General features: G+C 39.8%; 1 protein-coding gene across 1 annotated transcript in view; it reads left to right on the top strand.

The window, feature by feature from the left end:
- The first annotated feature begins 5,138 nt into the window (after nt 1–5,138).
- The window catches only part of LOC121380426, a 42,550-nt gene continuing 24,151 nt past the window's right edge, over nt 5,139–23,537 (top strand). The window contains exons 1-11 of the mRNA XM_041509240.1: nt 5,139–5,227; nt 6,442–6,502; nt 7,633–7,738; nt 9,016–9,125; nt 9,661–9,784; nt 10,675–10,806; nt 14,096–14,350; nt 16,042–16,206; nt 16,853–16,996; nt 20,836–20,945; nt 22,028–22,134. Coding sequence (XP_041365174.1) covers nt 5,214–5,227; nt 6,442–6,502; nt 7,633–7,738; nt 9,016–9,125; nt 9,661–9,784; nt 10,675–10,806; nt 14,096–14,350; nt 16,042–16,206; nt 16,853–16,996; nt 20,836–20,945; nt 22,028–22,134 — 1,328 coding nt within the window. The 5' untranslated portion in view covers nt 5,139–5,213. The remainder of the gene's footprint in view (nt 5,228–6,441; nt 6,503–7,632; nt 7,739–9,015; nt 9,126–9,660; nt 9,785–10,674; nt 10,807–14,095; nt 14,351–16,041; nt 16,207–16,852; nt 16,997–20,835; nt 20,946–22,027; nt 22,135–23,537) is intronic.

The raw sequence follows: 23,537 nt of genomic DNA, 5'->3' as shown, positions 1-23,537 counted from the left end.
AAACAATAAAGGAAAATATCATAGCAATAGGCGCGGCACGAATTTAATAATGTTTTAACAAGTAATAAATCAATGTGCTTTAGTGGTGACGTTAAACATAATAAACTTTAATCTTTAACTGAAAAGCTAACACTTATATTCTACCGAGACTGGCAGAAAAGCCACTGAGCCATTATTTGATTTCATTTCAACTTAGTTTCGTGCTTATATCTAATTAAAGTTCACGCGCACTGTCCTAGGCACACACCTCAGCCATCTGGGCTGGCTGTCCAGGACAGAGGGTTAGTTGTAATTGTTAGCTGTTAGTGATTAGCGAGAAAGAAGAGGATGTGGTGGTCGGGCTGCGAACCCTGTACCTACCAGCCTTATGTCCGATGGCTTAACCACGACACCACCTTAGTCACTCCATATTAATAGTTATCGTCAATGAAATGGCAAGAATACAAAACAATTACACAAATACTGTAATTCCTAGAGTAGAAACCTGTCTCTAATAGAGGCCGCGTCTCGGGGCGTCTTGAAACAAAAGACGCCTCACTTAATTAAATAGACGCCGGGGCGGGATGTAAATGGTTGTAACCCAATGGTAAAGCTCTCGCTTGATGCGCGATCGGTTTGGGATCGATCCCTGTCGATGGGCCCATTTGGGCTATTTCTAGCTCCAGCCAGTGCACCACGACTGGTATATCAAAGGCTGTGGTGTGTGTTATCCTGTGTGTGGGATGGTGCATATAAAAGTTCCCTTGTTACTAATGGAAACAAAAATGTAGCGGGTTTCCTCTCAAAGACTACATGCTTGAATAACCAAATGTTTGACATCCAATAGCCGATAATTAATAATCAATGTGCTCTAGTGTGTCATTAAACAAAACAAACTTTAACTTTAAATATACGCCAGCCTTTCATAAAGACCTTAGTTTGATACCCAATAGCCAATGTGATTTTTTTGTGCTGGGGTGTTGTTCATTCATTCATTCATTCATTCACTCATTCACTCATTCATTCATGTATATTTGTTAGGTTAATGACCGCGTTATACTCGTCAGTTCCAGTGTCTGACGTCAAAAACTTATAATGATATGGCGGGAACAATAATATAATAATCGTACTCCTCGATATCACACATTTTATAAAACAAAAGAATGCGAGAAATTTTGTATGAAAAAAATAGAAGCCTGCATTGAATAGATGGTCTCAGAGTATCGCGAGAAAAAAAGAAGAGAAGCCTCGGCTTGTGTTCAAGGATTTACGGTAAATACCTTTAACAGTTCTTAATTGCAATTTCAGGAAATGGATTCCAATACACTGTTGTCTATTCTTCTGTTGGTTATCTCCATTGGACTATTTCACTGTCAAGATCAGGTTTGAGCAATCTTGTTTTTCAAATTAACTTCATTGTCGTGCTTATATACAATTAAGCAATCTGTTTTGGACACACGCCTCAGCTGTTTTTAGTAGGTTAGTGGTTAGTTGTTAGTGGTTAGTGAGAGAGAAGTCGGTGTAGTGGTCTTACACCTACCAACTGAGTCGTTAAAACTCACTGTAAGTCAGAGCCGGTACCGGGATGCGAACCCAATACCTACTAGCTTATAGGCCGATGGCTAAGCCACTACACGACTGATGCAAGATTTTATACTATCTAGCATTTGAAGATTTATATAACATGAAAATGATTAATTTTTTCAAAATAAAAGCTTAATGTGTATGTTGTAGTTGTTATGTTTAGGGGTTTTGAGGTGGTTTTTTATCAAAACAAAAACTTACTGTTTAGGCCAAGTAAAAAAAATTGTTTGGTTCCTGTTACATGCCAAAAACAAATAGGGTAGGTAGGTAGGGAAATGTTTTTTTTTTTTTTGTTTTTTTTTTTTCCCCCCCCATTTTCGAGCTAATATTTCCTGAATAGTATAGCAGATTAACATATTAAAAGCTCTTTCTTTGTGTTACAGTGCAACTGACAATACATACTCTAATGAGAATCATTAATTATTTTCTATAAAAAAAACCCCATGTCGTAACCTAGTCAAACCACAATCGGTATTAATGTAAACACCACCCAAGTCTAATACTACACGGTAAGGTTATAAACTACGATAACACTAAAATAACACTATAATTTGTTCATTGGAAAAAAGTTTTAATATCAAAGGTCTGATCCACAACATGGTTACACCCACTCACAACTACAGCAACAACACTGATCTTCCCGGCCTATTTCATTGCCAGTATTGCAGTAACAAAATGTACATCATGAACACAACGAAGATGTCAATAAAAATTAACAAAATAAGTTAACAAAAAGATCTCCATACTAACTATCCTCATAGCAGAGATATCAAAAGAAAACAACTATTTTCAGGAAAACCGTTTCCCTTTTGGTCGTCCATAAGGATACTGCACAGTATCTTTGCACTGTTGACAAAGAGGTAAAACAGGTTTGTATTTTTGCTTTTAAAGGTCTGATCCACAACATGGTTACACCCCCTCACAACCACAGCACTGCAGACGCTATTAAATGTGAAAAGAGTTGTCATTTCTTAAGGTTTTGGGTACTACCAGTTCATTTCAAATGCCATGGATATCATCATATTTAATAATAAATACAGGGGTTATTTGTCAAACAAATGCAAAATATTGATAGAGTTGATGTCTAAATATTTAATTTAAGTAATCTTTTCAGCATAATCGGCTATTTTCATGTTTACTCTTTATGTTTAACATTGAATCGTAACTCGGTATTTCTAGAAGTTCGATTACGTTTTAGGGAATTCCCCATCCAAAATAGACTGGAAATTTGTATCATTCTGCTTTTTAACAGTAAACTAGCGTAACATTTTGAAGATTGGATTCACAAGTTCCGAGTAGTTCCGAATGAGTACGAGAACACGTCCGAGAGCATGTGGTGTCAATGGCGTCTTCCATTTACAGAATAGAATGTCAAAAATGTGCTCATTCAAATCAAATAATATTACACATGTATTTAAATCAATTTCAAATGAAACGACATTCAAGGAATCGGAACACCTCGTCACATTCCGCTACGCTTATATTTCGTGGAAATGTACGAGGAGTTCCGAATGGCTCTCGGAAGCTTTTCATTTGGAACTCTTCGGAAGTAAAATTGCGCGAAGTGTTCCGGGTCTTCTGGTAACGAGATCTTGGACTGACAGATCTCGTGGCATCTCTCTGCAGTTGTTGTTTTTAGAGTCGACGAAAATTAGGATTGATATTAATGGATTATTAAATAAAACAGGTGGGAAAAAAAAAGGGTGGGGAAAAGGTTAAAAAAAGTTTAGGGTCGGCACCAAAAATTTAGGGACGGTCGGGTAACCGGAACCAAACAATTTGTTTTTCTACGCCTTATGTAGTAAATGTTATTTTCTCTCTCAAATTTTAATGCTTATTTTGCAGCTGTTTCTTATTTTCTATCAAAGTTACATTTTAATGCTTATATTATATTTGTTATTTATTTTCTTTTTCTAAACAACCGCTTATAATGCTTAAAAATATTTCTATCAAAATAAATGCTTAATGCTTATGATTTAGTTGCTAGTTTTTCTCAAGACTGAAGCTTAATGCTTATGTCGCAGTTGTTATATTTCTCTGAACACAAAATCTTGTAACACTTGCTTAAGACGTTTCGAGTTTAATACATGCTTATTTTGACCCTGTTTTCGTGGCCAGAATGACACAGCTGTATATGAACGAAAGCGTCTGATCTCTGGAGAAGCCTGGATGAAGTGGCCCAACGGAAAGGTGCCGTACTGCTACGATACTGACTTACGTATGTACACGCATATTACAAGATTATCTCCTTAAATAGGCTTCGTCTAAGGTATACGCCTGCATTTTAAATGCTGGACAACCAAATCAAAAACGCTAGAACATATTTACCTCCAGAGGTTCCATTATACCATCTTCTTCTTCTTCTTCTGCGTTCAAGCTATAGCTGATCATGCTTTAGATTTGGAGTGCGGTTGTGGTGATAAAAAAAAACCCGCTGTCTCCTGGGGCGTAGCCAGAGAGGAAAACATGCCGAGGCAAACCCAGACCTGTAAAATAAATAGCAGTGTCATGTGAAAAATAAAATAAATCTGGGAGAATTCCAGATGAGGCAAGCGCCTCGTCTGCCTCATGCTGGCTACGACATTGGTCTCTGTCAAGTCTTCTTTGGAACACCAAAGCTTGACAGCCAGTGTTGTTACGTTCGGCTAGTGCTTTATCCTGGCTGCATCGTAAAGGGGGCTGAATTGCAGGATGTGCTCTGGGGACTGTGGCCCTGTTTGACATGGACATTCATTATAACATCTGATGTGTTTTTATTGGAATATAAACAAACTAGGACCCAGATTGAAGCTTTCTTAGCGCTATGATATCGTAAATCCGTCGTAGGGTATGGGATGCGTTGTTGTGACGTCATAGCTTACGGCGGTTTTACGATATCATAGCGCTAAGTTAGCTTCGAAAATCTGTAGCCTGTTTCATTAATCTGGATAAATAAAATCAAATAGACCCCTTCAAAAAGTTGTCTTTTGCTTTTCGCTATAACGATTGATGATCTCGCATATTTGATTGAAACATATGCTACTAATTTAAAATGGATTAGGTCAATTTCGCAATTTAGAGGTGCAATACTCAAAATTGCACAATGGCTACTTTCCGCCAAAAGTATTTGTTAACTTTGCTTCGAAATGTAAATATTACACCTTCAACTATATTCCAAATAACAATTTACAACCCGATAATTAGTTTACTAATAATAAGTAGAATAATAATAATAAGTAGAAATATTTCTACTGGAGAATTTGTAGAGAACGAACGACGGGAGTGGGCGCGTTCTGTCCGTAACGTTATGACAGGTGGATGTTGCCGACAAGTTTGCTGTATTTGTGCAACTCGCCTGTCTCTGATAGCCCTATCTAGCTGCCGACAGTCAACTTGCAATATCCGGAGGTCATGCACATGCAATTTTGCGTGTGTTGAAATTTGTCATAACTATAAATATTGTCACGCGAACGCTAGTACACATGACAGCTAGTGAAACGTGTACGCAAGACACCTAGTGAAACATGTAATTGAACTGTTATATTTCTCATCTAGCGGCCTTCAAGCATAAGATCTACAAGGCGGCGATGGACGACTTCGAGAGACACACGTGTTTGACATTTGACCTTCACGCCTCATGCTCCACAATTCAAGGGGGAGGAACCAGATTGATGAAGGGGGGGAAGTGAGTAATGTCGCAATGATGTCTCTGTCTCTGTCTCTCTCTCTGTCTCTCTCTCTCTCTCTCTCTCTCTCTCTCTCTCTCTCTCTCTCTCTCTCTCTCTCTCTCTCTCTCTCTCTCTCTCTCTCTCTCTCTCTCTGCTGCCTACTGGTCTCTATTTATCTCCGCCTCTCTATTTTTCTGTCTCTGTCTCTCTCCATGTCTTTATTCTTTGTCTTTCTATGTTTCTCTATTTCTCTGTTTCTCTGTTCTCTCTTTATATCTCTTTACATATTTAGGGGGCGGGACGTATCCCAGTGGTAAAGCGCTCGCGTGATGCGCGGTCGTTTTGAGATCGATCCCCGTTAGTGGGCCCAGTGGGCTATTTCTCGCTCCAGCCAGTGCATCACGACTTGGTACATCAAAGGCCGTGGTATGTGCTATCCTATTTATGGGATGATGCATATAAAAGATCCCTTGCTGCTAATCAAAAAGAATAGCCCACGAAGTGGCGATAGCGGGTTTCCTCCCTCAATATCTGTGTGTTCCTTAACCATATGTCCGACGTCATATAACTGTAAATGAAATTGTCGAGTGCGTCGTTAAATAAACCATTTCCTTCCTTTATATATTTTTCTTTTTCCTTCTCTCCCTCCTTTATCCCTCTTTCTCTCTCTCTCTCTCGTTTTCTTTAGGTCTCTCTCTCTCTCTCTCTCTCTCTCTCTCTCTCTCTCTCTCTCTCTCTCTCTCTCTCTCTCTCTCTCTCTCTCTCTCTCTCTCTGTCCGTCTGTCTCTCTAATATTAGATCAACGTGAAGTGATAGAAGACTAAGGTACCAGTCAAATTGTTCGCGAACGCTCAGTGTTCTGAACGCGCTGCTGGTTTCAGATGAACTAGATTTCATCGTCCGAATCCTTAGAACGTTCTAAACATCGCACGGTGATTTACATTCAGATCGTGACGTCCAGACTGTCAGGGCAATGTAGCTATAACTTTGTTGCCCAGCAAAACGTTCAACTGTGTACCATTGTACACACGTCGCATTGTTCCAACATTGTCCAAATAGCGATTATCTACACCTTAATATTTTTTTATCATATAACATAATATGTCTTACAAAGTGTTATTAGTACAGACTATTTGCATATTTTGAACATTTGCATATTTTGCATTACTGCAGACCATTTACATATGTTTTGCAATATTGCATACCATTTGCATATTTAATATTTTTACAGACCATTTGCATATTTTGGACGACAGTGGAGTTTAAAGTCAATCACACTTGCTACAATATATGTAAGTATTACTTTGTTTCTAATTAAACAAAAAACATCCAGTTACATACTCTAGTACATATACATAATATTCACCTGGAATGAGGAATTACAGATCATTGACAAATATATCCATAAACTGAAAACATTTATAAGGTGTTGACAAGGCTCGTTTACATCAGCGGTTGTGTAACATCTTTTAAAACTGTATGTCGAACACTGATATCTAGAACTGGTTATCTTCAAGGTCAAGTTTCGACGATAATCAAATTTGAAAAAAAAAAAAAAAATCTTAAAAGACATCAATTTTATTTATGTATTCAAACGATAATATTACAATTTTTTACCCATCGTATTACATGTATGTCCCCCATATTAACTACATATTTAAAAAATGTGAAATATTGGACTACTGTAATTTTCTTTAAATGGTCTCACCGGCCTCGGTGGTGTCGTGGTTAGGCTATCGGACATACGGCTAGTATGTACAGGGTTCACATTTCAGTACCGGCTCCCACCCAGAGCGAGTTTTAACGAACCAGTGGGTACGTAGGTGTAAGACAACTACACCCTCTTCTCTTTCACTAAACACTAACAAGTAAGCCTCTGTCCTCGATAGATAGCCCAGGCAGCTGAACTATGTACCCAGGACTGCGCGATTGAACTTCATTTGGATATAAGCACGAAAATAAGTTGAAAGAAAATGGACTCCAAAACAGTTAATGGAAAAGTTTGACATGAAAGGTTAACTCTGAAAATAGGGTAATGTTTGTTGGGTGGTGGCGATCTCTTGCTCAGTCGGTAGAGTGCTCGTTTGGGGTGTTTTGGCCGTAGGAACGAACCTCCTCGGTGAACCAATGTTCTGACCAGCCGTCCCACCCAGTGCCCCACGACTGATATAGTTGTATGTGCTGTTCTGTCTGTCGGAAAATGCATATTAAAAAAACCCTTTGCTGTATACTAGTCAGTCTAAATGATCAAATGCAGATTATTAATAAATCACTATGCTCTAGTGGTGTCGTTAAACAAAATGAACTTTAACTTTCATGTGTGGGTGTGGGTCCAACATTGGTTTCCTTTACTGATTTATCAACGTGCATGGGTGCTGTTACACGCACGTGGTTAATTCTAATCGTGTTTCTTTTCCGTCAGCCACACGTCATACACGAACTGTTCCACGTGGCCGCTGGGTACCACGAGCAGGACAACTACAAATCGATCGCCGTGGCCCCGGTCTTGTTCAACAACGTCATGCAGTGTAAGTATGGAGTAACTCCAGTAACTGATGTCATGCAGTGTAAGTATGGAGCAACTCCTGTAACTGACGTCATACCGTGTAAGAATGGAATAACTCTAGTAACTGACGTCATATCATTAAGTATGGAATATCACCAGTAACTGGCGTCGTCCCGTGTAAGTATGGAATAAGTCCAGTAGCTGACGTCATGTCGTGTAAATATGGAATAACGCCAGTAACTGACTCACGTGTAAGTATGGAATATCTCCAGTAACTGACGTCATGCCGTGTAAGTATGGAATAACTCCGGTAACTGACGTCATTCTGTGTAAGTATGGAATAACTCGAGGAAATGATGTCATCCCCTGTAAGTATAAATATCTCCAGTAACTGACGTCATTCTGTGTGAGTATGGAATAACTCAAATAACTGATGGCATCCGATATAAATACGGAATGAAAAAACCCGCGCTATTCTAAGTATGGATTAAATCGAGTACCTGTATAACTATAAACTTACTGAAGTATGGAATAACTGAAGTAACTGGCGTCATTTCGTGTACAGTACAGAATAACTCAAGTAATGAACGTTATTTCGTGTAAGTATTGAGTAATGCAAGAGTTCCTCATTCGTACCCTTTGTGGATCAAAGCCATAACCTGCGTGATTAACATGTTCACTATATTTAAAGACTTAAAATCAGACAGTTAAAAATATTACAACTTGGATTTAATATACAGTTGATTATCAGTAAATAATAATTCACCCAGTCCCCCTACCCAAGAAGAAAAAAAAGAAAGTTCAATGCTATCGTTTTGTAAATTATATCTTTCTGTCTGTCTCTCTGTCACACTCTGTCTGTCTCTCTTTCAATCTGTGTCTGTATATCTCCCTCTTTCTATCTACTTTTCTCTTTTTGTCTCCTTGTTCTCTGTATGTTCCTCTCTTTCTCTCTAACTCTGTGTCTGCCTGTCTCCATCGTGTAATCTCTCTTTTTCTCTCCCTCCCTATGTTTCTCACGTTCTCTCTCTCTCTCTCTCTCTCTCTCTCTCTCTCTCTCTCTCTCTCTCTCTCTCTCTCTCTCTCTCTCTCTCTCTCTCTCCATATCTCTGTCTCTGTATCTGTCTCTGTCCTCTCTCTCTCTCTCTCTCTCTCTCTCTCTCTCTCTCTCTCTCTCTCTCTCTCTCTCTCTCTCTCTCTCTCTCTCTCTCTGAAATGTTGAAATAAACAAATGTTATTCACCAAATAGCCGTGTTTATGTGTCGTTAATCAATCATTTTTTTCCTTTAATTTCTAAAGACTACAGAAAGGAGTTCAAGCCAGCGTATTCCAAGAAAGCTAAAGTGGTTGACGGGACTATCATCACATCGTTCTTCGACCTTGGCGCCCCTACCCTGTATCCTCTTTATGTAAGTTCGTTTGTTTCACATCCATATCAGCATTGGTGAATATTACATATAATGAATGACACAAATGACGAGGTAGAAGCGCTAGACATTCAGAACCCTATCTCAACGCTCATGTAGACTGTTTGCGGTCCGGCAAAAAAATCATTTGAAATATATTTGATTCAATGAGAGCGTCTAGACTTGATGCGTGCGATGCGCGCGTCCACAAAACGCATGCAGCCAGCCGCAATGAAATATGTGTATATGTTCAACGCAAGCCGCAGACGAATCAGATGCATCAGACGCAACAGTCGGACCGCACGCACCGCCGTATCCAATCTATATGAGCGTTTAAAGTATTCTCATTACATTAGCGTTTAAAGTATTCTCATTACATTAGCACACATTATAAGCGTCAGAAAATGCGAGCAATGTTCAGGGGAGAATTAGGAGGACATATTTTAATTCATGTTTCAACTGTTGTGTTTAAGCTACTTTTTTGTTTAGATTCTGCCTTAAGATTATCAATAAAAGATTTGTTTTTCTTGTTTGCCAGTCTGCGTCAGAAACTGGTTTCCCGGTGTATGACGTCATGTACCAGGACCAGTTCGTCAGTGACGCCAAGCGAGTCTTCATGGACGAGATCTCGCGAGACATCAGCGACCTCTACGACTGCTGGGGTAAGTCATCTCCTTTTGCTGCCAAGCTAACCGATAGCGAGCGCTCTCCCGTCTGAACGCGCGATATTTAAGTTACAAGAGCCATTACAGTAGAACAGGTACAGGTGAAACCTTGCTAAGGCCTACCACCCAGCTACATATAAATCTGAATAAGAAACCCCATTACTGTAATAAAAATTCGCATTTCTGCACAAAACAGAGTCAAATGGACGTTACCATGCAGCACTGCCATGTGTTTTGTGAACTACTCCGCACTATTAAAGTTAAAGTGTGCTTTGTTTAGCGATACGAATAGAGCACATTGATTTGTTAACCATGGGTTATTCGATGTCAAACAGTCTTAGAGAGGAAACTCGCTACATGTTTCTATTATTAGCAAGGGGTGTTTTATATACACCGTCCCACAGACATGGCAGCACATACTACGGCCTTTAATATACCAGTCGTGGTGCACTGGCTTGAAGAAGAGACTAAACATTATGTTACAGTGTGCATTTAGACATAATTGAACTCAGTTCTTTTCTCTCTTTCTCTCTATTGACCAAACTAAGCATTATGTTAGACAAATCACCGTATGTTACAATGTGCATTTAGACATAATTTATCTCAGTTATTTTCTCTCTTTCTCTCTATCGACCAAACTAAGCATTATGTTAGACAAATAGCCGTATATTACAATGTGCCTTTAGACATAATTTATTTATCTAAGACAATCACCGTAGTTAGACGTAATTTATCTCAGTTCTTTTCTCTCTTTCTCTCTATCGACCAAACTAAACATTTTGTTAGACAAATAGCCGTATATTACAATGTGCATTTAGACATAATTTAACTCAGTTGTTTACAAATGATATAAATCGGATTCAGGCAAAATTCTTGTCTTGTTTCAGGTATGAAGAATTGCGGGACGAAGCCCATATGTGACAACGAAGGCTACCCAGGCTACTACAACAAAGAGTGTGGGTGTGTGTGTCCCAGAGGACTCGATTCAGTCTCCAACTGCGACGCTATCAAAACTAAACGTAAGTCCATACGTGTCATACATTATATTAACTAGTGTCTTACACCATCAAAACTAAACGTACGTCCATACGTGTCATACATTATATTAACTAGTGTCTTACATATATTGTTTACAGTCTAATGCCAGTTGTCCTTGATCCAGATGCAATATTTCAATATTTACCACTTTTCCCGAAGAACGCTTAATGTAATTCAGTAATGACAGGGCTCTAATTCTCAAAGCTTTCTTAAAGTCGCAGATCCTAATTTCAACCCGTGAAAATGGATACCAAGTCTGGTTAATTTACAAATCGTTAACACGTCTCCGTAAAGTTACAACAGAGTGAAACTAGAGTCTGAGACGTTGGAATTGGGGACATACCTTCTAAATATAGACTGGAACTCGTTTCTATAATCATTACTTCTCAGACGCACGTTCGTTTTTTAAAATTCTGAACAAAAATGCATTTCGTGGTATTATAAACATCAGGATGACCAGAAACACTTCGGTTATTCGTAAATGGATAATCTTAACAAAATATGTAAATAATGTCTGATTTCAGTTACCCAAAATGACTCTAATAGTGAACAATACGCGGTGGTGTTGAAAAACTAGGTTCTGTCACTTTAAGAAACATCGCATCGTGTTGGGGTCAGCTCCAATCTGATTAAAATTAGCTCTACTGGTCTTCCAGTAGATCGAACAGCATTGCGTGAACTCCCATGTCCAGGTGATATTTCATCTATAAATAACAATTTAAATATCGACCAATTACACTTCGCCTTTTATAGCGTTATTCGGGAGCATACAAATTCTAAAATATCGGGCGAGACTGTTTATGCAATAGGCGAACTTGTTGGTCTATTTCAACATTATAAAACAGGGGGAAAAGTGCAGTAATAAACTCTGGATTGTATACTAGTATAAACAGATTTTATGGCTATACTATCACGGTTTTTTTTTTCGTCTTGAAACGAATTTTATATAAAATTTTATATTAAAATTAGTTTCCGGAATACTTCGTAATTCACCCGAATCCTTTCGTATACCCTCGGCATAATCCCGAATGTTTTCAAATTCTTTTCAAATCACTGGCATGATTTTGCAAGTAAGGCCTTGATTGGTCGAATGAAAGGTCAACTGGACATGAGCTCCAACGGGGTGCTGTTAGATCCATAGACAATAGTAATTAACCAGTCGAGCTAATTTTAATTAGGTTGGGTCAGCTCTATGTTCCCTCAGCTCTATGTTCCTTCAGGGGTAGGGTTAGGGTTACGCAGCTCTATGTTCCCTCAAGGGTATGGTTAGAGTTTCTCAGTTCTATGTTCCATCAGGAGTAGGGTTAGAGTTTCTCAGTTCTATATTCCCTCAGGAGTAGGGTTAGATATTCTCAGCTCTATGCTCCTTTAAGAGTAGGGGTAGGGTTTCTCAGCTCTTTGTTCCGTCAGGGTTAGGGGTAGAGTTCCGCAGCCATATGTTCCCTCAGGGATAGGGTTAGAGTTCCTCAGCTCTATGCTCCCTCGGCGGTAGGGTTAGGGGTCGTCAGCTCTATGTTCCCTCAGGGTTAGGGTTTCTCAGCTCTATGTTCCATCATGGGTAGGATTAGGGTTCCTCAGCTCTGTGTTCCCTCAGAAGTATGGTCCCTCAGCTTTATGTTCCCTCAGGGGTAGGGGTAGGGTTCTGCAGCTCTATGTTCCCTCAGGGGTAAAGTTAGGGTTCCTCAGCTCTATGTTTCCTCAGGGATAGGGTTCCTTCAGCTCTATGTTCCCTCAGGGGTAGGGTTAGCGTTCCTCAGATCTCTGTTCCCCCAGGAGTAGGCTTGGGGTTCCTCAGCTCTATGTTCCCTCAGGGGTAGGGTTAGAGTTCCTCAGCTCTCTGTTTCATCAGGGATAGGGTTAGGGTTCCGCAGCTCTGTGTTCCCTCAGGGATAAGGTTAGGGTCCCTCAGCTCTATGTTCCCTCAGGGATAGGGTTAGGGTCCCCCAGCTCTATGTTCCCTCAGGGTTAGGGTTAGGGTTCCTCAGCTCTATGTTCCCTCAGCGTTAGGGTTAGGGTTCTTCAGCTCTATGTTCTCTCAATTGTAGGGTTAGCGTTCCCCAGATCTATGTTCGCTCAGGGTTAGGGTTAGGGTTCCTCAGCTGTATATTCCCTCAAGGTTAGGATTAGGGTTATTCAGATCTATACTCCCTCAGGGGTAGGGTTAGGGTACCTCAGATCCATGTTCATTCAGGAGTAGGATTAGGGTTCCGCAGCTCTATGTTCCCTCAGGGGTAGGGGTAGGGTTCCTCATCTCTATGTTCCCTCAGATGTAGGGTCAGGGTTCGTCAGTTCTATGTTTCCTCGGTATTAGGGTTAGGGTTATGCTTAGCTGAGGAAATATAGAGCTGAGGGAATATAGAGCTATTGAACTGCGAAATCGGGACAAAACATCTGAGTTAAATTATGTCTAAAGACACATTGTAGCATACGGTGATTTGTCTAACATAATGTTTATGCAAATTACTTGAAAATTTACTTGTTCGGGGACTATGAGAAGAGACTATGTCTTTCCATAGTATAAACCTGTTAAAACTGAACATTTTTAGTGTTCATGAACAGTAAATCTATGCAATAAGATCGTCAGCATTTGTTATTTGATATAATCTCGAGCATAGACTGCAGTTATTAATTGACCTTTCAACTGGCGGAGAGGGTCAACTCATATTAGGGTTACCTCAGCTTCAGAGGGAGAGTGACTGTTTTATACTTGGGAAATTTCTCTTTGACCTATTCATCCATACTAAGGTTGCAATAAAGATTGAATTACATCATATTGTAGTATTGTAGTATTGTATTGTATTGTTTGCATTGTTTTATTGCATTGTTTTGCATTGCATTGCATTGCATTGCATTGCATTGCATTGCATTGTATTGTTTGTATTGCATTGCATTGCACATTGCATTGCATTGCATTGCATTGCATTGCATTGCATTGCATTGCATTGCATTGCATTGCATTGTTTGTATTGCTTGCATTGCACTGCATTGCATTGCATTGCATTGCATTGCATTGCATTGTATTGTATTGTATTGTAATGCATTGCAGTCCGTGCTCTACACCCTGCGAGTTCTGGAGGTTATGTCTAGCAGTACCTTCACTAATTTATCCGTACTAAGGTTACAGATTTGATAAAGATTTGAATAGCATTGCACTGTGTTATATTGTACTATATTGTATTCCGTGCACAACATACCCTCCGATTTCTGAGGGTTATGTCTGTCAGTACCTTTACTAAATGCTTTTAAAAACAATTCACCCTTTACCTCCAGCTTCTGGTTCATGGCCCGACACCGACATACAGTTGTTGAAGACGACGTCGGGCTGTCCAGCTGGATTGACGGAGTCCACTGCTGTCGTGACCGGCATTACTGCCATGACGACGTCATCGTACTACAACCTAGCGACGGCGTTGTCTGGCGACACGTTGACTGTATATCTCTGCAGCAAGCCGTCTGCTGGAAACACGGAGGTGTGGGACCACGGCATGAACGGCTTTCTGGCGGGAAACAACCAGTGTCCGTCTGGTAAGAAAATGTAACAGCTAGTTTCCGTCTTGTAAGACTATGTAACAACCAGTGTCCGTCTGGTAAGAAAATTAACAACCAGTGTCCGTCTGGTAAGCAAATTAATACTAAGTTTCCGTCTGGTACGGATATTTAATTATTGTGTTTTTGTTAATTTAATTTAATTTTTTTATTAAAATAATTCCATAATTCTGTTACGTATTCAAAACAATTCCTTATTAACTTCAGGGTAAATCAATTATATTAATCATTGTATTTATTAATGATAGTTCCATAATATATTCTGTATTTATTCAAGGTAATTCAGTACTATTCTTTTTGAGGGTAGACCGGTGTTAACAAGTCTTGTAGTTATATATCAGTCCTTGGCTTTTGAAAAACAAAGGCGAGTGAAAAATCGCACACCTCAAAACGCTTAGGTGAGTGAAAAATCGCACTCATCAAAATACTAAGTCGAGTGAAAACACACATTATTAACTTATTAAGTAATTGGTACATGTAAATGCAGAGACATATGTTGAAAAAATGAACCAATAAACCAATAACGTTTTCTTCTAATTTTATGTTATTTGCTTCATTAGTGTAGTCTGACATCTTTTTCCTTTCAGGAATAGAGTTATAATTTATTCAAAAGTTTTAGGAGTAGTGCTATAGAAATATAATTATGACATACACTGACGCAGACAATTTGATTTTTTAATTACAATATGTAGTATTCAGATAATTTGATGCACACAATTACAGATACTTTGTCAGTGTTAGATGGTTTGATGAACGTGCAGCTAAACGTGTGTTGGAATCAACATGTCTTACATTTCATTATTATGTACAACGAACATGATGAGGATAGTTGGGATGGGAAACCCTACTGGTTCCGAGGAGGTGGTTCATAAACTACTATATACTATATTCATAATTCTGTTATTCATTCAGGGTAGCTCCAAGTGAATACTTCTACTATTTATTCAGTGTAGTTCTATAATAATTTTGCTATTTATTTAAGGTTGTTCCAGATTAATAACTATGTTATCAATTCACGGTATTCTGTATTAATAATTGTATTATGTTTTCAAGGTAGAGCTACATTAATAATTTATTCGGAGTAGTTTTATATTAATATTTCTATTATTTATTCAGGATAATTCTACTTTTATAATGTTATTTATTCAAGGCACTTCTTTTAAAGAAACTGTCCTGAGTTGGCAGGCATTGTGCGATTTTTTCGAAGAGCAGAGCTATTACACATTAAATACGTATAAATATATCACAAAAGGACGAAAATGTAAACGGCTATTCCCGAGTAAAGATGACTACTATGTAGATACCATAATTGCAATCCCCATTTGAAGGTAGCGAGACTGCCGGAATTTTGTTCTCGTAAATTGTGGCTAAAATGCACAATTACATCGTTATTAACGTCGGTCTATAATTAATGTTGTTCGTAAATTGTGGCTAAAGTGCATATTTATATAATTATTTAACGTGGATCTATAATTAATGTTGTTCGTAAATTGTGGCTAAAGTGCATAATTATGTCGTTATTTAACATGGATCTATAATTAATGTTAAAACTGGAGCATAAATAACTAGATTTGAACAAGGCAAATAAAACAGCCAGAGAGAGACAAATCAATCGATAATTACCAATACACACATTACAATTGTAATGTCCGTATCATTTCATCTTTTAGCACTGGAAAGTGGAGATATAAACTTCTCTTCTACAAGCGGGGCGAGTGTGGGCTCCCTGGATTTCTGTGTTCAGCAAGGGCTAGTCGAGGAACCGCTGATGGGACTTCCCACAACAGACGAGTTCGCCGTTTTCTCTCGATCTGACACCTGCCAGGAAATAGACGGTTTGTTTCAGTGTGTTGGTTTATAAAAATAACCACTACACATGGTGTAACACCGGCCTGCATCGGCGTAGTGGGGAGGCGTGGGCTCACTACACCAACTACAATACAAAGCTGCAATTCAAGACCGACAGCCCATTCATCTATCTTCCCAGGAAAGCTTGAAATTAATTAAATATGAGCATGAAAATGAAGTTAAACAACAACAACAACAACAACAACAACAACACTACTACTACTACTATTATTATTACTGCTACTGCTACTGCTACTGCTACTGCTGCTACTACTACTACTACCACCAAAATACTACTACTACTACTACTATTATTATTACTGCTACTGCTACTGCTACTGCTACTGCTGCTGCTGCTGCTGCTGCTACTACTACTACCACCAAAATACTACTACTACTACTACTACTACTACTACTACTACTACTACTACTACTACTACTACTAATAATAATAATAATAATAATAACAAACAACAACAATAACAACAACAACAACAATAATAACAATAGTAAAAAAAATTATTTTTAAATCGAAGTTGCTAGATAAGGAGACGAGGTCGCGACTTTAAATATCTACTTTACAACAACAACAACAACAACAAGTGTAAATATCTGCTTTGTTTTAATCACCAGGATTCGTCGCCCGGAGAGACTCGTTCACAATCCACCACCCAGATATAGTGACGTCAGGAGATCTACCGTACCATACCCTCACGAACAGCAATGGCGAATTCGTCGTCAAATTCGACGTCTGCGTGTACACGCCCCTCTCTTACAGTAAGTAAAAGTTTAAAGTTTAATTTCTTTAACGATACCACTAGAGCACATTAATTTATGAATCATCGGCTATTAGATGTCAAACATTTAGTCATTTTGATATATAGTCTTAGAGAGGAAACCCGCTACATTTATTTTTCCATTGGAAGCAAGGGATTTTTTATATGCACCATCCCACAGATAGGATAGCACATACCACTGCCTTTGATATTCCAGTCGTGGTGCTCTGGCTGGAACGAAAAATAGCCTGATGGGTCCACCGACGGGGATGGATCTTAGACCGACCGCGTATCAGGCGAGCGCTGTACCACCGGGCAACGTCCCGCCGTTTACAGTACGTCTTCACTACAACCACAGGCGCGAACCCTATGGGAGGGGTACTGGTTGTGAACAACGTCCCGCCGTTTACAGTACGTCTTCACTACAACCACAGGCGCGAATCCTATGGGAGGGGTACTGGTTGTTTAAACGTCCCGCCGTTTACAGTACGTCTTCACTACAACCACAGGCGCGAATCCTATGGGAGGGGTACTGGTTGTGAACAACGTCCCGCCGTTTACAGAACGTCTTCACTACAACCACAGGCGCGAATCCTATGGGAGGGGTACTGGCTGTGAACAACGTCCCGCCGTTTACAGTACGTCTTCACTACAACCACAGGCGCGAATCCTATGGGAGGGGTACTGACTGTGAACAACGTCCCGCCGTTTACAGTACGTCTTCACTACAACCACAGGCGCGAATCCTATGGGAGGGGTACTGGTTGTGAACAACGTCCCGCCGTTTACAGTACGTCTTCACTACAACCACAGGCGCGAATCCTATGGGAGGGGTACTGACTGTGAACAACGTCCCTCCGTTTACAGTACGTCTTCACTACAACCACAGGCGCGAATCCTATGGGAGGGGTACTGGTTGTGAACAACGTCCCGCCGTTTACAGTACGTCTTCACTACAACCACAGGCGCGAATCCTATGGGAGGGGTACTGGTGTGAACAACGTCCCGCCGTACAGAACGTCTTCACTAACAACCACAGGCGCGAATCCTACGCCCGTTTCTGACTGTTTCCGTTTAGTTCACTACAACCACAGGCGCGAAGTCCTTACTGGTTGTGAACAACGTCCCGCCGTTTACAGTACGTCTTCACTACAACCACAGCGCGAATCCTATGGGAGGGGCATTGTAACAACGTCCCTCCGTTTACAGTACGTCTTCACTACAACCACAGGCGCGTAAGACGAAAACAAGCGCTGTAGATTGAGCCCCCGTTTCTTTTTTTTTGTTTGGCGAATGTATGGGTAAGGCCGTAGCTGGCGAATGTAGGGCCGTAAGCGAAAGGAGGGAGGGAGATACGCCCCCCCCCCCCCCCGAAAAACATTTATAAAAACTTAGAGAAAATGCTCTTCTTAACCGTTTAAGGAGTTTTAGACTATTAACTACTCATTTCCCCCCCCCCCCCCCCCCCACACACACCTCAACAAAAAATGCTAGCTACGGCCCTGGAATGAAGACAGTGAATTTATTTATTTATTATGTTTTCCTGTGGAGTATCTTGGGCTGGGTAGATGTTTCTGAGGAAGACTGCTCTACTTGAGTGCAATGCATTTTAGTGTCATTGGAATACTCGAGCTGGTCGTCATTAAACGCCCCCCACCCCCTTCACTAAAGAAAGAAAGAAAGAAATGTTTATTTAACGACGCACTCAACACATTTTATTTACGGTTATATGGCGTCTGACATATGGTTATAGACCACACAGATTTTGAGAGGAAACCCGCTGTCACCACTACATGGGCTACTCTTTCCGATTAGCAGCAATGGATCTTTTATTTGCGCTTCCCACTTGCAGGATAGCACAAGCCATGGCCTTTGTTGAACCAGTTATGAATCACTGGTTGGTGAAAGTAGTTTACACCTACCCATTGAGCCTTGCGGAGCACTCACTCAGGGTTTGGCGTCAGTATCTGAATTAAAAATCCCATGCCTCGACTGGGATCCGAACCCAGTACCTACCAGCCTGTAGACCGATGGCCTAACCACGACGCCACCGAGGCCGGTCCCTTCACTAAACGTCACGTGCCAAGCTAATAGATCCAATCAGATAATTGCTTACGGTGAATAACAGGACGATCCAATCAAATACTCAGTTACAGTCACAATCGCAGGTATCATAAATCTGAGCAATAAAATCGTATTCCCATTTAAAAATCGTATCTCTGCACAATACGGAGTCGAAAGGATGTAAGTCAAAGTCTGGATTGCTTCCATAATCCACTAGCAGGTGCTCGACCCTAGGACTACAGGTATTATTCCGATTCGTTTGATCGTCTCAGTCTGTCAAAACGTACACAACTTCCGATAGGGTAATCAACTATTTTCATTTTATTCCGTAACAACATAATGTGAAAACACTTTTCAATGATGAATGTATATGTATATTGGTCTGGGGCATTCTGGCAAGCAACGGTTCGCTCTCCAGACGACCGAATTTCAGCCCGAACATTCACATGTTTTTTTTTGTTTCTTTGAGTTGTTTTTTTAAATTTGTATTCATTTAATATGAAGTCATTTCTGATTGATTCCAACCACTGGGTTCGCGAATAATTAGGAAACTATTTTGTTCTAATATTAAAGGGACATTCCTGAGTTTGCTGCAATTTTTAAGATGTCATCGACTAACAGAGACTTTTTAACGATTGTAATTACATATCAAATATATTTTTCTGCATAAAATATTAGTGGCTGTGTGTTAAACGTGTTTCTGATCGTTCTAATATATGTACTACGTTAAATTTCATTTTATTTCCTAAAATATGTTTTTTTCGCACGTACGAAATTATTTGAAGACAAAATCTAGTTTGGGCTTCTTACAAATATTAAGACGACCAGAAACACATTGAATATACAGACACTGATATTCTAAACAAGAAAATATATTTATTATGTAAATTTAATCGTAGAAATATTTTATTAATCGAAAACACCTTACAATGGAGCAAACTCAGGAATGTCCGTTTAATAAAAGTCGTGATTGCTTCCATGGTCCACAAACAGGTCCTTAGAGAGACTGCCACTTGCTTAGAAGATCCGTAACATGATATTTCATCTTTTTGTAGAGTGTATACCACCAAATCAAACCCAAAAGACGACAATAGTAACATATTTAGCTAAAACTCGCAGCGTATCAATCGAAATAAACGCCATAAAAAAAATAATAATAAAAAATAGAAAAAAAAATAAAAATAAACGCCACGGATATAAATACTACCACCCCTCACCCTTAAAATAAATCAGGAAAACATTGGGGGTCAAGCTGCTCATTTCTGAGATAACGGATATGGTCTCACTCTCCAAGTTCCGCACAAAATTCGAGTATTTTTTTACACGTACCCCATACATGTTTCAAGCACAAGGCTACTTGACACAGTGGTTCTAGATGAAATAAAATTGCATACATATTTTGCCCAGATGAAACTATTTTTTTTTTACAACCACCACACTCACATTTGTCACCAATCACAGGACTTGTGATGTTCACTCCTCTATCAAGAGTTGCGTGCACCTCGAACTTTGATCCAGCCGGAAGTTATTTGGTTTAGTACTACCTGTATCGCCCGCAGCCGGACTGCCACTCCTGAGACTAGCTTAGGAAAACCCAAACTTGCACAGGATAGAGCTCAGTGGAATATATACAATCGTGATGTCATGCACTCATAGGTCACTGTAAAAATCAGTGATGATATAAAGTGTTTGCGAAAGGTGAGCATATCCTGCCCAACCAAATCTTTCACGCCAATGATTCATCAAATTGGTTACTAACGTGAATTTCTATTACAGATTGTGGCGCTGTTATCAAGCTGGATGCTGCGAATCCATCACAAGTGATCACCTCGTTTAACCACCCTTCCAACTACCCGGCGAATACGGAATGTAACTGGTTCATAGAGGTATTGTCATAGGCGTATGGGCTCCCATTTGTGTAGGCGAGAAGGCTGTGTTTTGCCCGAATTAAACAAAAATGCCCGAATCTGGTTAACAACATTTATTCATGTTAGCATTATATGGTTGCAAACGAATCACTGCGCATTTTTACATCAATCACAACTAATGGTAGAATGGTGGAAATACATGGTGAAAGGTCTCAGGTTAGCACATTTTGCCTGAATATTTCTATCGTTTTTGCCCAAATTTGAAGATTTCTTCCAACGCTAGTTGCCCCCCTCCCCCCTCCCCCCAATGTCCCATGTCTCGTACAGGTGCCACCTTGACTCAGTGTCTGGTGCTTTATCTACAGACGAGAGCTGATCTTAGCCACAATATACGGTTAAAATCTGTTTATAGCTTCCCAAGACAAAAGAACACCTGAATGCGCACGCGGATGCGCATAGAATAATATTTTAAACAAGGAATTGTGTTTTACAACAATACTGATCAAATTATTTTAATTGCGAAATACCTTTAACCTGGACTATGTAACATAAATTCATTACTTGTTTTAATTAAAATACCTTTTAACCACTGTAGATCATACGCTAAAATGGCCAGACATTTTGATGAGGTTGTGAACCAGTCAGTTATTTTTGTTATCTCTTTTTAAGTAGCTGTCACCTCCATACATGCCATCTTATTAAGATCATTTGATTTATTATAGCCATAGGACCTGTGTATATAATTTCGAGTGCAGAAAGCAAGATTATCGGTGACGAAAATGTGAAAATGAGGGGAAAACGTAAAATTATAACTACAATAATGTCACTGAATTAGAATATTTTTTTATACCAGAATATAATTATTTACTCTTTTTTTTGTTATCATCTGAGTGAGACAAAAGTTTGATGAATAGAAATGAGAAAGACCTGAACTAGTGGCGGGGTCCAGACGTACGGATCTGAACTAGTGGCGGGGTCCAGACGTACGGATCTGAACTAGTGGCGGGGTCCAGACGTACGGATTTAAACTAGTGCTGTGGTCCAGACGTATGTATTAATGTGTTCTGGTGACTACAGAATGTTGTTGTTTTGTGTTGCAGGTAGAAGACGACGCCAAGATTCGAGCAGAGTTTTTAGCTTTTGATGTCGATGACACCGACACCTTCACCTACCGCCGATACATTCTCAACGCCGTTCCATCCAAGCTGTAAGCTAAAGTTTCATTTGTTTAACGACACCACTAGAGCACATTGGATGTCAAACATTTGGCATTTAGTCTTAGAGAGGAAACCCACTACATTTTATCCATTAGTAGCAAGGAGCCTTTTATATACACCATCCCACAGACAGAATAGCACATACCACGGCCTTTGATATACCAGTCGTGGTGCACTGACTGGAACAAGAAACAGTCTCCCCCATCCCCCAAACTGTAAGTAGACCTTTTGTTTTTTGTCCCACATCGATCCACCCTGAAGGGATTATAGGTTTCACCTACGTCCTTCGGTCTGTCTACACCACAGTTTGACTTTCATGGCAATTTACCCATCATTGACAGAGTCATGGCCCTTGAGCTTAGGAGGTACAAAACGTTTCTGAGTACGGTAGGGAACGCTTGTTTTATGACATTCTAAATCATGGATAAATATTTTTTCTTTAAACTATTACATCCTTTTCCCTCGTTAGATTATACACTGCTATAAACCCAGTGTTTGTTTGTTGTTTTTTGTTTATTTTGGGGGGTGGGTATTTTCATCATGACTACAGAAGCTTTCAAAATCGGAACTTTGCGCAACAAGGCCGTGTCTGCTCGCTAATATAACACTGCGAGGGGTTTCACCTGTACGAGAAGTGTCACTTTCCACTACTTTGCACTAATTTGTACTACTTTGCCCGTGATATGATTACCATTCCTTGTAAAAGACAGACCTCGCTAGAGATTTAAATAGACATGTTTTATTTAACGACACACTCAACACATTTTATTTACGGTTATATGGCGTCAGACATATGGTTAAGGACCACACAGATATTGAGAGAGGAAACCCACTGTCGCCACTTCATGGGCTTCTCTTTCCGATTAGCAGCAAGGGATCTTTTGTATGCACCATCCCACAGACAGGGTAGTACATACCACGGCCTTTGATATACAACTCGTGGTACACTGGCTGGAACGAGAAATAGAGATTTAAATAGATGACACGCCATGTACTCATGAATAACTGTCTTCACTGTGATGATATCAGGTGTTTGTTAAAGGTGAGCATATCCTTCCCCACCAGTGACAGCAGCCACGAGGACAAGGTAGTGTTCGGTGCGACGTTTTGGCGGCGCCAGAAGTTTGTTGATCCTCATCTTCTGTAGCTAAGCATTCAGAAACATGTCCTAAAATGTCAGATTCTGTCAATTCAAACACCATGACTGGTCACCAACATACATATCTGAACGGCAAAACCGATCTACTAATCAAAATGGTATGTCCGCACAAGGTTCTTCAGCTGAAAGAGGGTTGCCACTCACCAAGACACTACACCGTTACGTCGTCTGTAGGACGACTGTCACTCTCATGACAATACATTATGTCGTATGTGGGAAGACTGCCAGTCTAAT

Source organism: Gigantopelta aegis, chromosome 9, assembly GCF_016097555.1.
Source record: "Gigantopelta aegis isolate Gae_Host chromosome 9, Gae_host_genome, whole genome shotgun sequence".
Taxonomy (NCBI): domain Eukaryota; kingdom Metazoa; phylum Mollusca; class Gastropoda; order Neomphalida; family Peltospiridae; genus Gigantopelta; species Gigantopelta aegis.
Note: the sequence above shows the minus strand (reverse complement) of the source record. Positions and strands in the feature narration are given on the sequence as shown.